This window comes from Anthonomus grandis, chromosome 19 (genome assembly GCF_022605725.1).
Source record: "Anthonomus grandis grandis chromosome 19, icAntGran1.3, whole genome shotgun sequence".
NCBI lineage: Eukaryota > Metazoa > Arthropoda > Insecta > Coleoptera > Curculionidae > Anthonomus > Anthonomus grandis.
This window is the reverse complement of record NC_065564.1, coordinates 8,189,773-8,206,224: the sequence shown is the minus strand read 5'-3', so window position 1 is coordinate 8,206,224 and position 16,452 is coordinate 8,189,773. Positions and strand designations below refer to the sequence as shown.

General features: G+C 30.9%; 2 protein-coding genes across 2 annotated transcripts in view; both read right to left on the bottom strand.

Annotated features, from left to right (window-relative positions):
* The window catches only part of LOC126747556 (peroxisome assembly factor 2), a 128,846-nt gene that overhangs the window by 36,120 nt on the left and 76,274 nt on the right, over positions 1-16,452 (bottom strand). The gene's annotated exons all lie outside the window — the stretch shown is intronic.
* Positions 105-16,431, bottom strand: LOC126747558 (uncharacterized). The gene is made up of 9 exons (XM_050456284.1): positions 16,195-16,431; positions 16,029-16,140; positions 7,053-7,295; positions 6,857-6,993; positions 2,539-2,800; positions 2,337-2,483; positions 429-586; positions 287-374; positions 105-233 (listed from the first exon to the last, which is right to left on the bottom strand). Exons 1-9 carry the CDS (start codon positions 16,252-16,254, stop codon positions 220-222), a joined length of 1,221 nt encoding a protein of 406 aa, XP_050312241.1. The 5' UTR covers positions 16,255-16,431; the 3' UTR covers positions 105-219.

The window sequence follows — 16,452 nt, the reverse complement described above, 5'->3', positions numbered from 1 at the left end:
TGGGTTTACGTTTAAAAATGTTCACACTCTAGCGTTTGCGCATTTTGTTTTTCTTCACGTCAACCAATCAAATCACATTTTTGAATAAAAAAAAATAAACAAAATTAAATACAAAAATTTAATACGCTCAAAATATAAAATATGTACATACAAACAATATAAGACATAAAAAATAGGAATTACTGGTTAGTTGTTATGGCAATTTCTTCAGTCCATCCATTACAGCCTCGTACCTAAAAAAAATTCAAAATAATAAATTAAATATAAATTAATTAATTAATCTTACAGGAAACAATGACCCCACATTTCTTGGGAAACTCAATTTTCCCTTGTTCCAGGTAGGACCAGGGCCTTTGTCCCCTTAAGACCGCCATCTGGAAAAATAAATCATTCAAAATGAATTAATAAATAAATAAAATAAGCCTCACATTGTCATCATTGACGTCATTCTCTACTATATGGGGCAATGTTGCAACATCTCCCGCCACATCAGAGAATCTCCTGAAATTTCCGCTCTCCTGTCCCAGGGACGTACTCGGTTTGTTTTCGAGGGGGGATTTTTCCGTAAAAGTCACGTGGTGCTTGTCTGGAAAAGAGAAAGACGATGTGGTTTCCTTTACGTCAGCTAACTGGTTTTTTGTTCTTAAAAAAATAAATAAATATAGCCAGCTGTATTATACGTATATATGCGTTTTTTACAACAGTAGCTTTCACTACGTTTCTTTGTCTACGTCAGCTGATGTGTTTTTTACATATTTTCCTCATTTTGTAGCAGGAGCATATTAAATGATTCTATCCTTCTCTACATCCTAATTTGCTTTACGTCAACTCACTGTCTTCAAATTTTTGACAATGCTTTTTTCTCTTTACGTCAATAAGTACAGTAATAATTTCAATAAGTCAATCCAATAGTTTGGATCTTTTTTGCTCTACGTCATCACACTCTATTTTCTTCAGATTACATATACGAAGAAAAATTGTTTAGTTCTCCACGTCAACCAGTGCATTTTTTTGCTTTACGTCAACTTACTCCCATTACTCTTTCAGACAGTTTGTCATTGGAATTATGAAGAGTAAGATTAAAATTGTTACATTGTTCATTTTCCTTCACGTCAGCAAAACCTGCTAACGCAATACTTTTTATGCAGGGTATTTTTTACTTCACGTCAGCTTATTTTCCTTTGCATTTCTTACACTGATTTCTTCAATTTGTTCAATTTTTTGATAACTCTACGTCAGTTTTATTTACCCTACGTCAACTGACGGTTCTTTAGATTTTTAATTATTTGTGACTTTCGCCACGTCAGCCATTAATGTGCTTACGGAACAGTATTTTTTGCTCCACGTCTTCTTCTGTCCCTTTTTAATTTAAGTCAGATATATTTTTTAGACGTTTCTCTTACTTCTTCCCATGAGCATTACAAACTGTCCTTTTTTACAACATCTACATTTCAGTCTGGTTTACATTTTGTCCAATTTTTTTGCTCTACGTCAACTAATTCTTTTATTCACCTTTATGTCAGCTTTTTACACACTTCTCTCACTTTCACATACGAGCGTCTTATATATTTTCTGTCTTTCTCTATATCATCCAAATATGCTAATTAAATCTAGTTTGTTTATAGTGCGCATCTTTTTTTTTGCTCTACATCATTTCACTACTCACCATTAGTTTTTTTACGTCAGCTGACTTTTCTCTCACTTTAACACAAAAGCGTCCTAAATTGTTTCAGTCTTTTTAGATCAATATTTTTTTTGCTCCACGTCAACACACGCTCCTTTTACAAAGGTTATCATTGGAATTATTAAGAACAAGGTTTAACAGTTTAAAGTATTTTTCTTTACGTCAATGTACGTGCGTTTGCAATATTTCTGTTGTAGTGTATTTTTTACTCCACGTCAACCTACTTTTATTTGTACTTTCTTACAGTGATTTGCTCCATTCCATTTAATTTGTTGATAACTCTACGTCAGTTTAATGTTAATATTTTTTTTTAATCTACGTCAGCTGACGTTCCTTCACATTTGTATTTTGTCCTATTCAGAAGTTGTTCATTTTTGTCTCTATTCACGTCAGCTAAAGGACCTAACCCAATAGCAGCGTACATTTTTTTTGTTCCACGTCAGTTTCCTTTGCTTTTTTTACAAAAAATAATCAATTCTTGGACAGATCTACGTCAACTAGACTTGCTATAGTTTTATGTAATGTATCTCTTTTGCTCCACGTCAGCCGATCAAACAGATCTTCAGCTTCTTCTCTTCACTTTTTCATGACGTAATTGACAGATGACAATTTTGACATACTAATTTACCTTAAAAAAAAAAGAAACCCTTACTTCTGCTGTTAGAATTGTGATCAGCACAATCGGTAGTTTCGAACTCGCCACTAGACGACGCCATCGTACTATTCGCTTCCACCGCTCCATAGAACAATTGCCAGTTCCGTATCCTAGCGGCTGACGTGTTAAAATCCAGTTCATCTTCTGAAAAACCGCTCTTTTAAGGTTGTCTTTGTCTAGTCAAACCCGAAAAACTAACCTGACCGAAAGGACCCCCCTTGTTTCGTCCCTCCTTGTCTACGCCTCACGGTCGTTTTCAAAAACAGATCCGGAATGGCCCACAATAAAATGACGAAGAAACAGACGACGTTCAGCAGCCAGACGAAGAAGAATCGAGATAGGAGGGAGGCCAGAAGGGTGGAGGGGATGGCCGGGATCACCTTGGAGCTGGGGTGGGAGTCGTAGGTGACGAAATCATCGTAGTTGGCCACCCCGACGAACTGGAGCCACGTGGTGTAGCTCTGAAATGTCAACAATGTCAGTTGGGAGATCAGTCAATTGTCATATGTGTCAAAGAAATATAAGTATAAAAAGCAAGTCTAGTTGACGTAGAGGAATGTCCCAAACAAGACCCTAAAAATGTGCAAATTAGGAAGAAGATGTCAGCTGACGTAGAGCTGTTCTAATATTGAATTATGCTTCTTTTCATTGAAAATTATTGTAAAATCAAAGGAAACTGAGCTGACGTGGAACAAACAACGTGAAGAGAGACAAAAACTAATGAGAGATGTGTACAACTTTGGATGAGAAAGAGATGAACAAACATTAGCTGACGTACACTAAATGAAATGCTATACATGACGTAGGGTTCGTTATATAAGAAACAAAAGAGAGTATATTGACGTAGAGTAAAAACCATGTATATACTGTCAATAAGCTAGATTGAAAAACAAAAAACTAGTGAGCTGACGTAGAGGTGAATAAAAGAGAGTGAGCCAAAATATTAGCCAAGCTGAGATGAAGATGTAGAAAATGATTGAAACTGTTTAAAATGTTCATGGGATGAAGTGAGAGAAACTTTTAAAAAAACAAACTGAATAAAATTAAAAAGAGACAAAATAAGACGTGGAGACGAAGAGCACATTAATGAGTGACGTGAAGGAAGTCAGAAATAATTAAAGATGAGAAGACGCGTTAGCTGACGTAGATTAAATCAAATAGATAAACGTAAAACTGACGTAGATTTATTAAGAAATTGCACAAAGTTGTCGTGAAGTTAAAAATATAGTGCTGGATGACGTGGAGAAAAATACAGATTCTAAATGATGACGTAGAGTTATTAAAAAATTGGATTAGTATATACAGCTGACGTAGAACAAAAACTAAAATTCGGAGGAGTTTAAAGGTAAGTTGATGTATAGAAAACAAAATAAACAGACCGCACACAACTATTGAGTTGCCACGTCACGGCTGACGTGAAGAAAAATAAACAATGTAACAATTTCAATGTTGTTCTTAATAATTTCAATGATAAAGGGCAAAAAGGAGAACGAGTTGACGTAAAGCAAAAAAAAACTATTGAGTTAAAAAGACCGAAACACCTTAAGACGCTTATGCGTTAAAGTGAGAGAAAGGTCAGCTGACGTAAAAAAATTAAATGTGAGTAGTGAAATGATGTAGAGCAAAAGAACATGTTGTAACATGTTGCAAGATTAAATTAGCACATTTGGATGATGTGAAGAAAGACAGAAATAATTAAAGACGCTCGTGGGTGAAAGAGAGAGAAATGTTTAAAGAGTACTGATGTAGAAGAGAAACGAAATACGACGTGGAACAAAAAACTCAGTTCACGTAGAGGAATTTCCCAAACTTCAAAGTTCAAATTAGAAAGAAATAAAAGAACTTATCAGTTGACGTAAAGGTGTTCAAAAATAGAATATTTATATTTTTATTAAATTATTATAAAAATATTGAATTAGGTAAAAAAAGCAATGGAAAGTAAGCTGACGTGGAACAAAAAACAAATGTACGCTTCAAGATAAGTAATTGGTTAGCTCGCTTGGCGGACGTGAAGAGAGATAAAAAAGAATGAAAGTAGAGTGTATACCTTTAGAGGAGAAAGAGATAAAAAGACATTAGCTGAAATATATTAAATGAAACATATGCATGTAACTGACGTAGAGTTTATTACGTACGAAACAAGAGACTCAATTGACGTAGAGTAAAAACAATTTATACACAGTAGCTAAACTAGATTCAGTTAACACATTTGGATGATGTGAAGAAATACAGACACAATTTAAGACACTCATGTATGAAAGTGAGAGAAATGTATAAAGAAACCTGACGTAGAAGGGAAACAAAATACGACGTAAAAGAAAGAATTAGTTAGCTGACGTAGAGGTGATAAAAGAGAGTTAGTTGACGTACAGCAAAAAAAATTGATCAAAATATAAGCGAGACTGAAATTTAGATTTGAAAAAAGGATAGAATTTGTTAAAAATGCTCTTGAGATAAAGAGAGAGATGTCTAAAAAACCATAACTAGCTAAAATTAAAAAGAGACAAAAGAAGACGTAGCGCAAAAAAATACTATAAGGTGAGCACATTAATGGCTGACGTGGGGAGAGTCAGAAATAAGTAAATATGTGAGGAAAGGCCAACTGACGTAGAGTTATTAAAAAATTGAACTCATGAAATTGCGTTAGCATGTTTTTGCTGACGTGAAGTAAAATATAAAATTGAACAATTTCAACCTTGTTGTTAATAATTGAAGGAGCAAAAGAGAGTGTACTGACGTAAAGCAAAAAACTATTGAGTTGAAAAGACTGAAACCATTTAAGAGAGAAAAATCAGCTGACGTAGAAAAATTAAATGTGAGTAGTCAAATGACGTAGAGCAAAAACTAAATTTAGTTGATACATTTGGATGATGCGAAGAAAGACATAAATAATTTAAGATGCTGGTGTGTGAAAGTGAGAGAAATGTCTAAAGAAAACTGACGTAGAAGAGAAACAAAATACGACGTGGAACAAAAAGTAGTTGGCTGACGTAGAGGTGAATAAAAAAGAGTAAGTTGACGTACAGCAAAAAAATTAGCCACAATGTAAACCAGACCGAAATTTAGATGTTGTAAAAAAGGATAGACATAGTTTAAAATGCTCGTGGCTAAAGTGAGAGAAACCTCTAAAAACACATAACTAACTAAAATTTAAGGGGGACAAAAGAAGACGTGGAGCAAAAAATACTAGGTGAGCACATTAATGGCTGACGTAGGCAAATCATTTAAGATGTGAAAAAACCCCAGCTGACGTAGGGTTATCAAAAAACTGTACAAATTGAAAAAGTTACTGTAAGAGAATGCACAGGAAAATAAGTTGACGTGCAGTAAAAAATACTCTGCCAAAAAAGTATTGCATTAGCACGTTTGGCTGACGTGAAGTTAAATATAAAATGTAACAATTTCAGTGTGTTGACGTAAAGCAAAAAAAAAACATTAAAAAGACTGAAACAAATTGAGATGGTTATGGCTTAAAGGGAGAGAAAAGTTAACTGACGTAGAATACAAACAAATTACGACGTGGAACAAAAACTAGTTAGCTCACTTTGGATCCTTGAAAATTCACCTTAGGAAATCGTATGTTAACTGTCAATGTCATTTTCTTTTGTCAACAACGTCAATTGTCATACCTGTCAATTGTCAGAGCTCATCTAAAGGAATCCGTGTACACAGCACATTGCACCGCAGTATTGCCAAAACGATGGCTGAATAAGTTGCACTCACGAAAACAAAAAATAGTTTTTTTAGAATATTTTGAATATTTGGCATTTTTTGACTCAAGTATATGGAAATCCACCTTAAGAGCTTTTACGTCAATTGTTATTGAGATTGTCTTTTGTCAAAAACGTCAAGTGTCATATCTATCAATTGACAACACTGAAATGGAGTCGTGCAAACAGCATACCGAACCGTGGTATTGCCAAATACTTCCAGAATTAATTAATTAATTAATTAATATGGAGGTCGACGCAGTTCAGTACGCTATCTATAAGCTTTTCTCTTTAATGATATTCGTGGAATATTTTTTAATATTCTTTACTATTTGTCAACAACGTCAATTGTCATTAAAGGTCTTACGTCAGTTGTCATTGTCAATTGTATTGGCCAATTGATAACGCCGAAAAGGAGTCGTGCAAACAGCATACTGAACTGCGGTGTTGCCGCATGCCTCCCATATTAAGTACAATAGTGAATTTTAGTCAAGATAAACTAAAAATCTCTAGTTGCAGCACCGCGGTTCAAGATGCTCCTCACAAACTTATCTTAATGCAAATTTAAAGATCTATAGACGTTTTTTTGACATTATCTCAAAAACTATTAAACTTACATGAAAGTTTTATAGGAGTTTCTTAAAGGAAATTGAATTTTGTACATTTTTTGTTACTAGGTAAATTTTCATACAATCAATAGCAACTGAGATATTTGACATAATAGTTGGTTAATACCTAATGCACTTCTTTCTACAATATTTTCAAAACTATTGAATTTACATGAAACTTTAATAAAATTATACTTACATTAATTGATATAAGGTCAATCCCGAAATGTACAGACGACACCACATCCAGAAAATTAACGAACAGAGAGCACAACAACCATGGGCCATAAAACACTATCGAAAAGTACTTCTGTTTCAACTTACAAAACGCCCCTACTACAATAAAATAAATAAATAAATAAATGCATAAATAAATAATAAAAAACAACCCTTACCAGACAACCCTATGGCGGACAAAAACCACCCTATATCACTAATACAAAACAGGCTCAAGTACATCTCTGTCCTGTTGAAAGTCTCACTTTGCAGGGGTAGTTCGCCCTTGTTAAGGGTCTCAACTAAAAACCGGTACAACAGGTTCGAGGTGGTTTCGTTTGTGTTGTGAAGGGCGTCTTCGGGGGTGGTGGTGTTGAGGAAGAGGGTCTCTTTTTTGAGGTGGATTGGGCCACAAGAACTCTCTAAATAAAACACGTAAAATTGATCCTTTTTAATGTAAATTTCAAGTTTTATATCTATCTGAGTGTAACTCAAAAAGTTCTTTAATAAACGAAAATGTTCTTTAAGAGTTGCTGTAGATTTTGGTGAAAACCTCATGAAAATGCCTCAAATAGTTCTTGAGTTATCATGGATAGAAGTTACATTTCTGTGTAAAAGAATAATGGTAAATTTGACTGGACTGAAACAGCTGTAGAATATTTGATTTTTTACTTAAAAATATGATTTTTATATGGAAATATTCTTCAAAAATTTCTTCAATTTTCAGTGAAAACCTGATAAAAATATCTCAAATAGTTTTTGAGTTATCATGAGTAGAAGTTGAGTTTTTGAGAAAAAATATTGTGCAGCTCTAGGTTATTGAATGTCCGATTTTCGGCTTGTCTAGGTCCGTCCTTCATATATCTAAGTCTATCTTAGAAAGTAGTTGAGGTACAAAAATTCTTCATATATCAAAATGTTCTCTAAGAGTTGCTCAAACTTTAAGTAAAAACCACATTAAAATGCCTGAAGTAGTTTTTGAGTTATTAAGGACGGAAGTTGATTTTTTGTGAAAAAAAATTATTAAACTTGACTTAACCAAAACGGCTGTAAATTATTGAATTTTCAAGCTAAAAAAATATTTTATACATGGAATTGTTTCTCAACAATTTTCCTTTATTATCATAGGAAAAAGATAAAAATTGGTTAATGTCTGATCTTAATATTTCGATTTTTGACCTGCCCAAGTTTATCTCTGACATATTTGAGTATAACTCAGAAAGTACTTTACCTAAAAAAAATTTTTATATATGAAAATATTCTGTAAAAATTGCTTGAATTTTTAGTAGAAACTTAATGAAAATGCCTGGACTATTTTTTAAATTATCACAGATTGAACTTGAATTTTTAAGGAAAAAATTGTGCCGCTGTATTGAATTTCCCATTTTGGGCTTGCCTACGTCCATCCGTAATAAATCTAAGAATAACTTAATAAATACTTAAGCTACAAAAATTCTTAGTATATCAAAATGTTTTGCAAGAGTTACTGAAACTTCATGTAAAAACCACATTAAAATACCTAAAGTACTTTTTGAGTTATTAAAGAAAGAAGTTGAATTTTTGTGGAAAAAATCATGATACATATACCAAAACAGCTGTAACTTTTTAAATTTTTCAGCTAAAAAAATATTTTTTATATGTAATTCATGCTCACAAATTTCTCTTGATGTGCATATGATAAAATGCTCATAACCTAAAACAGTATTTTATTAATTTCATTTTTAGTGACAATAAAATTGGCACAACGGTTTTTTTTTTAAGGTTATTTTTAATGTATGTCATTTGACGCTGAAACGTCATTTAGACGTCAAAGACTTTCTCCTTCTAATTTTTAGGTCTCCTTTTTATATATCTATGTAAATTTAGATACATTTTAAACGCGTTTTGACAATTTACAGATGACAATGACAATCAACGCAGAGTGACGTAATGAAAGCGCCTTTTATGAAATAGTGACCTTTGTCATAAGGCGTCAACGACAGTTCTTCTTCTTCTTGTTGGCTAGATGGTCTTATCTCCTTAGGCTATTCAAACAATTACAGTATCCTCTACTTAGTGTGTACTGAAAATGAGGAGTTTTTATTATTTTCTGTTCTTTCGCCTCTAGTTTGTACCAGACTTAAAGGGGGTTCACTTGGATCACTGTCTTCTTTATTTTTACTTCACCACGCCCCACTAAAGTGAGGTTAGAAGTTCTTCGCGAGTGAAAGTCAGAAGTGAGGTTAGAAATTATTTATCGATAGAAAATGGCGGTGCTCTGACACTCGTCCGCCATTTTTAAACTTTGATGGTGCAAATGTTTGTTTTGCTTAGGTCCATCACTCATAAATCTTGGTGTAACTCAGAAAGTTCTTGAGCTACAACAATTCTTTATATATGAAAATATTCTCTAAAAGTTGCTTTTACTTTTAGTGGAAACCTAATTAAAATGCCTTAAATAGGTTTTCAGTTATCATGGTTAGAAGTTTAATTGCTGTGATGCTACATCTGACTTAACTAAACGGGCTGTAGATTATTTATCTTTTTACCTAAAAATGAGATTTTTTTACAGAAATATTCTTTGGAAATTTCCTTAAATTTGAGTGAAAACCGCATCAAAATGCCTAAAGTAGTTTTTGAGTTATCAAAGATAGAAGTTGAAATAAGAGTTTGTGTCGATGGTACATATAACCTAACCAAAATAGCTCTAATTTACTAAATTTTTAAGCTAAAAAAATGTTTTTTTTATATGTAATTCATGCTGACAAATTTCTCTTGAGTTCCATATTAAAAAAAAAATCACAACCTAAAAATGTCTTTTACTGTAGGTCATTTGACTCTGAAACGTCATTTGTGTCACTTGAGTGTGGTCGTAGGAAAACAGTATGAAAATCTGCCTTCTCCTTCTAATTTTTAGGTCTCCTCTTTATTTATTCATGTAAATTTAAGTAAATTTCAAAAGCGTTTTGACAGTTGACAGCTGACGTAATAAAAGGCCTTTTTGTGAAATAGAGACCTTTGTTATAACGTGTCAATGACAATTAACAGAGGTTATGTGTTAAATTTTTGTCAATGAAATGTCAATTATCAGCTGTTTTAATGCGATAACGCGCATGTCTAAGCCTATTAGGCATTTTGCATCTTAAATGCTGATACAAAGCTAAAATTATTTATCAAAAGAAAATGGCGGCACACTGACACTTTCAAATTTCGATAGTGAAACTGTTAGCTTTGCTTAGGTCCATCACTGATAAATCTGTCTGTAACTAAAAAAGTAGTTGAGCTATAAATATTCTTAATATATGAAAATATTCTTAAGGAGTTGCTGTAAATTTTGGTAAAAACCTCATGAAAATGCCTCAAATAGTTTTTGAGTTATCATGAATAGAAGTTACATTTCTGTGTAAAAGAATTATGGTAAATTTGGCTGGACTAAAACAGCTGTAGAACATTTGATTTTTTACCTAAAAATATGATTTTTATATGTAAATATTCTTCAAAAATTTCTTCAATTTTCAGTGAAAACCTGATGAAAATACCTTTAATAGTTCTTGAGTTATCATGAATAGAAGTTGATTTTTTTAGAAAAAATATTGTGCGACTCTAGGTTATTGAATGTCCGATTTTTGGCTTGTCTAGGTCCATCCTTCATATATCTAAGTGTAACTCAGAAAGTACTTGAGAAACAAAAATTCTTCATATATCAAAATGTTCTCTAAGAGTTGCTTAAAGTTTAGGTAAAAACCACATCAAAATGCCTGAAGTAGTTTTTGAGTTATTAAGGACCGAAGTTGAATTTTTGTGAAAAAAATATTAATAAACTTGACTTAACCAAAACGGCTGTAAATTATTGAATTTTCAAGTTAAAAAAATATTTTTTATATGGAATTATTTTTCAAAATTTTTCCTTAATTATCATAGCAAAAAGATAAAAATTAATTAATATTTGATCTTAATATTTCGATTTTTGACCATCCCTGACAAATTTGAGTATAACTCAGAAAGTAGTTAAGCTACTAAAATTCTCTATACATGAGTATATTCTGTAAGAATGGCTTGAATTTTTAGTGAAAACCTAATGAAAACATCTGAAATTTTATTTAGATTATCACGGATAGAAAATGAATTTTTAAAAAAAAATTATGCCGCTGTATGATTATTGAATTTCCAATTTTATCCTTCATAAATTTGAGTGCAACTCCGAAAGTTCTTAAGCTACAAAAATTTTTTGTACATCAAAATGTTCTCTTAAAGTTGCTTTAATTTTCAGTGAAAATTTCATAAATATGCCTCGAATAGTTTTTGAATTATCAGAAATAGAAGTTAAATTTCTGTGAAGAAGAATAATGGTAAATATGACTTAACTAAAACAGCTGTAGATTATTAATTTTTTTACCTAAAATAATAATTTTTTTACGGAAATATTCCCTAGAAATTGTTTGAATTTTTAGTGAAAACCGGATGAAAATGCCTCAAATAGTTTTTGAGTTATCATGAGTAGAAGTTGAGTTTTTGAGAAAAAATATTGTGCAGCTCTAGGTTATTGAATGTCCGATTTTCGGCTTGTCTAGGTCCATCCTTCATATATCTAAGTGTAACTCAGAAAGTACTTGAGATACAAAAATCCTTCATATATCAAAATATTCTCTAAGAGTTGCTAAAACATTAAGTAAAAACCGCATCGAAATGCCTGAAGTAGTTTTTGAGTTATTAAGGACGGAAGTTGATTTTTTGTGAAAAAAAATTAATAAACTTGACTTAACCAAAACGGCTGTAAATTATTAAATTTTCAAGCTAAATAATGTTTTGTATATGGAATTGTTTCTCAACAATTTTCCTTTATTATTATAGGAAAAAGATAAAAAATTATTAATATTTGATCTTAATATTTCGATTTTTGTCCATCTCCGACAAATCTGAGTATAACTCAGAAAGTAGTTAACCTACAAAAATTCTTCATACATGAAAATATTCTGTAAAAATTGCTTGAATTTTTAGCGAAAACCTAATAGAAATGCCTTGAATATTTTAGAAATTATCGTGAATACAATTTGAATTTTTTAGAAAAAAAAATATGCCGCTAAAAGATTATTGAATTTTAGGCTTGTCTAGGTCCAATCCTCATAAATCCGAGTGTAACTCAGAAAGTTCTTAAGCTACAAAAATTGTTTACATATCAAAATATTCTCTAAAAGTTGCTTTAACCTACCGTGAAAATTTTAATAAAATGCCTTGAATAGTTTTTGAATTATCAGGAATAGAAATTAAATTTCTGTGGAAAAGAATAGTGGTAAATATGAGTTAACCAAAACAGCTGTAGATTATTTAATTTTAAACCTAAAAATATGTTTTTGTACAGAAATGTTCCTTACAAATTGCTTGAATTTTCAATGAAAACCTGATGAAAGTACCTCAAATAGTTTTTGAATTATCATGGATAGAAGTTGACTTATTTAGAAAAAATAAGTCCATCTTTCATAAATGTGGGTCTAACTCAAAAAGTACTTAGGCTACAAAAATTCTTCATATATCAAAGTGTTCCTTGAGAGTGGCTCAAGGCTAGAGTAAAAATAGTATAAAAATCCCTAAAATAGTTTTTGAGTTATTTAGGAAAGAAATTGAGACACTTAGGAATTAAATTAATTTTTTTGGAAAAAAATGATGTTAATTTGGCTTAACCAAAACGGCTGTAAATTATTGAATTTTTAAGACAAAAAAAATTTTTTTGATAAAGAATTATTCCCTAAAAATGTGTTTTTTTTTCATATAAAAAAAACAAAAAAAAATTATTAATATTTTGATATTTTCGAAATTTTAGCATTTTTGTAAGCGTTAATACATAAAAACAAACGCAAAAATGGAAACATTGATTTTTTCCATAGATTTCCAGAAAATTGGGAAAATTTAAGATTTTGCAAATTGTAGAACTCATTAGGATCTACAACATTTATTAAAAATAATTTTTTTTATATAAATATATTGTATATTTGAATCATATTTGCTAATCAAGGGTACATTATTGTTATTATCATTATTCACTTACCTATACAATATTATGTTATTAATTGCATTTATTAAATAAATGCATTATTATTATTAATTTTGGGGCATTTTTTAAAGGGTAACCCTTTTGAAAAAATGCGGCAATATTGTGAGTGAAAATTGAGTTTAAGTCAATTTTTCTATCTCAAAAACTTCATCAGATAGACCCAGTATGTTGAGGACATAGCAGGACAAAAGTCGAAATATTAAAATCAAATGTGAATCAATTTTTATGTTTTTACCACGAAAATGACTGCAGGTTTTCAAGGAAGAACACTTAATTATTAAATTTACAGCCATTTTGGTTAAACCAAGTTAAACATAATTTTTTTCAACAAAAATTGAAATTCTTTCCTTGATAACTCAAAAATTACTCCAAGCATTTTAATGAGGTTTTTACTCAAATCTTAAACAATTCTTAGAGAACATTTTAATGATTGAAGAACTTTTGTAGCTTAAGAACTTTCTGAGTTATATTCAAATTTACGAGGGACAGACTTTCAGCAGCATAATTTTTTTCTTAAAGATCAACTTCTATCCATGATAACTCAAAAACTATTTGAGGCATTTTAATGTGGTTTTCACTCAAATTTCGAGAAACTTTTGGACAAAATTTCAATGTATGAAGAGTTTCTGTGGTATGAGAGTTTTTTGAGTTATACGTAATTCAGCGGCATAATATTTTCCTTAAAATTCCTTAAATACTGTATAAGAGACGTTTTTAGGTTGTGAATTTATTTCACGGTCGTGTTTTTTTTAATAAAAATCAATATAAATTTATGAACATGATTTTCATATAAGAAACATTTTTTTAGTAAAAAAAATCAATAAATAACCACTTATTTGGTTAAGTTATATTTAGCATCACTTTTCTTAACAAAAATTCAACTATTTGAGGCATTATAATGGGGTTTTCACCAAAATATAAAGAAACTCTTGAGCAATATTTTCATATATTAAGAATTTTTGTAGCTCAAGAACTTTCTGCGCTACGCTCAGATTTATAAAGGGTGCACGTAGACAAGCCTAAAATTGGAAATTCAATAATGCTTCAGCGGCATATTTTCGTTACAAATTCAACTTCTATCCATGATAGTTCAAAAACTATTCAACGCATTTTTATCGGGTTTTCATTGAAAATTAATTCATTTTTTAAAGAATATTCTTACATATAAAGAATTTTTGTAGCTTAAGTAATTTTCAAATTACACTCAGATTTATTAAGGAGGGACCTAGCCAGTATAAAAATCGCGATATTAAAATCACATATTAATAAATATTTATGTTTTTGGTATGGAAGTAAAGAGAGATGCTTAGAGAATAATTCTTTATAAAAGATATTTTTTTAGACAAAAAATTCAATAATTTACAGCCGTATTGGTTAAGTCAAGTTTAATACCATTTTTTGCTACAAAAAATTCAACTTCGATCCTTAATAACTCAAAAACTACTTCACGCATTTTGATGCAGTTTTCACTCAAAGCTTAAGCAACTCTTAAAGAACATTTTGATATATGAAGAATTTTTGTAACTCAAGAACTTTCTGAGGTACACTCAATTTTATGAGAGATGGACCTGGCCAAGCCTAAAATTGGTGATTCTATATACATACGGCGGCATGATATTTTCCTTAAGAATTCAACTTCTATCCAAGATAACTCAAAAACTATGCGAGGTATTTTAATCAGGTTTTTACTGAAAATTAAAGAAATTTTTAGAAAATATTTTTACATTTTGAAATTTTTTGTAACTCAAGTACTTTTTGGTTTATCTGGGATGGACCTAGCCAGTATAAAAATCGCGATATTAAAACCACATATTAATAAATTTTAATGTTTTTAGTATGAAAATAAATAGAGATCTTTAGACAATAATTCTTTATAAAAAATATTTTTTTAGTCGAAAAAATCAATAATTTACAGCGGTTTTGGTTATGACAAATCTTACATCAGTTTTTCTCACAAAAATTCAATTTCTTTCCTTGATATCTCAAAAACTACTTTAGGTATTTTTATGCAGTTTTCACTCAAAGCTTAAGCAACTCTTAGAGAACGTTTTGATATATGAAGAATTTCTGTAGCTCAAAAACTTTCTGAGTTACACTCAATTTTATGAGAAACAATCCTAGATAAGCCTAAAATTGGAAAGTCAATAATCATACGGCGACATAATATTTTTTGTAAGAATTGAACTTCTATCTATGATAACTCAAAAACTATGTGAGGCATTTTAATCAGGTTTTCACTGAAAATTAAGGAAATTTTTAGAAAATATTTTCACGTATGAAAAATTTTTGTAACCCAAGTACTTTTTGAGTTAGATTCAGATTTATCAGGAAAATTTTAATGTTTTTAGTATGAAAATAAAGAGAGATCTTGAAGGAATAATTCTTAATAAAAAATATTTTTTTAGCCGAAAAATTCAATAATTTACAGCCGTTTTGGTTAAGTCAAGTTTAATACAATTTTTTGCTACAAAAATTCAACTTCGATCCTTGATAACTCAAAAACTACTGAAGGCATCTTGATGCGGTTTTCACTCAAAGCTTAAACAACTCTTAGAGAACATTTTGACGTATGAAGAATTTCTGTAGCTCAAAAACTTTCTGAGTTAAACTCAATTTTATGAGAGACAATCCTAGATAAGCCTAAAATTGGAAAGTCAATAATCATACGGCAGCATAATTTTTTACTTAAAAGTTCAACTTCTTTCCTTGATAACTCAAAAACTACTTGAGGCATTTTGATGCGGTTCTCACTCAAAGCTTAAGCAACTCTTAGAGAATATTTTGATATATGAAGAATTTCTGTAGCTCAAAAACTTTCTGAGTTACACTCAGTTTTATGCGAGACAATCCTAGACAAGACTAATATTGGAAATTCATTAATAATTGTTCAACTTGTATGCATGATAACTCAAAAACTAATTCAGGCATTTTCAGGAGGTTTTCACTGAAAACTTAAGCAATGCTTAGAGAACATTCTGATGTACTCAGCATTTTTGTATCTCCAGTACTCACTGAACCTAAAACCGACTTATTTACAAACAGCATTAAAAATCATTCAAAAAAAAATATCGTCACTCTCTCTCTCTCTGTCTTTTTTTTTTTCGGTCAGGTGTCAACGAATACTTACTATAAAAGTAGGTGAGATAAACAAAGACAACGTCATAATACTCGGGCCTGACTTTGCACATTAGCGCCAAATACCCATAAAGCACCCAAAAGAGATGGAAAACCGTTTGAACCTAAAAACCGATTTGACAGATCGTCGTGACGAAAATGAACCGTTAAAAACTCACCAGGGTCCACGCGGAAATCAACAGGACCGTCAAAAACAATTTCCTCGAGGTGTGAATCATTTTTCCCGATTTTCCATCATTTAATTCACCCACATCGTCGCACTGGTTCACCTGCTGTTTTGTTGTGATCAATTATTTCCACACGTCCGCTTATCTTTACAGATATACTGCCATAATAATAAAAAAAAAACGAATATTTACCGGCCTGCGTGTTCGCGTATTATACCTACTTCAGTATATTTTTATTATTATTGTTGT

Bases quoted from the DNA above. Each gene is read 5' to 3' on its own strand.
- LOC126747558 (XM_050456284.1), bottom strand. From the start codon at position 16,254: ATGATTCACACCTCGAGGAAATTGTTTTTGACGGTCCTGTTGATTTCC. The intron at 2,801-6,856 runs GTAAGTATAATT...TTGACATTTCAG, and splicing joins TTGACCTTATATCAATTAAT to AGCTACACCACGTGGCTCCA. The intron at 375-428 runs GTGAGGCTTATT...TTATTTTTCCAG, and splicing joins ATGACGTCAATGATGACAAT to ATGGCGGTCTTAAGGGGACA.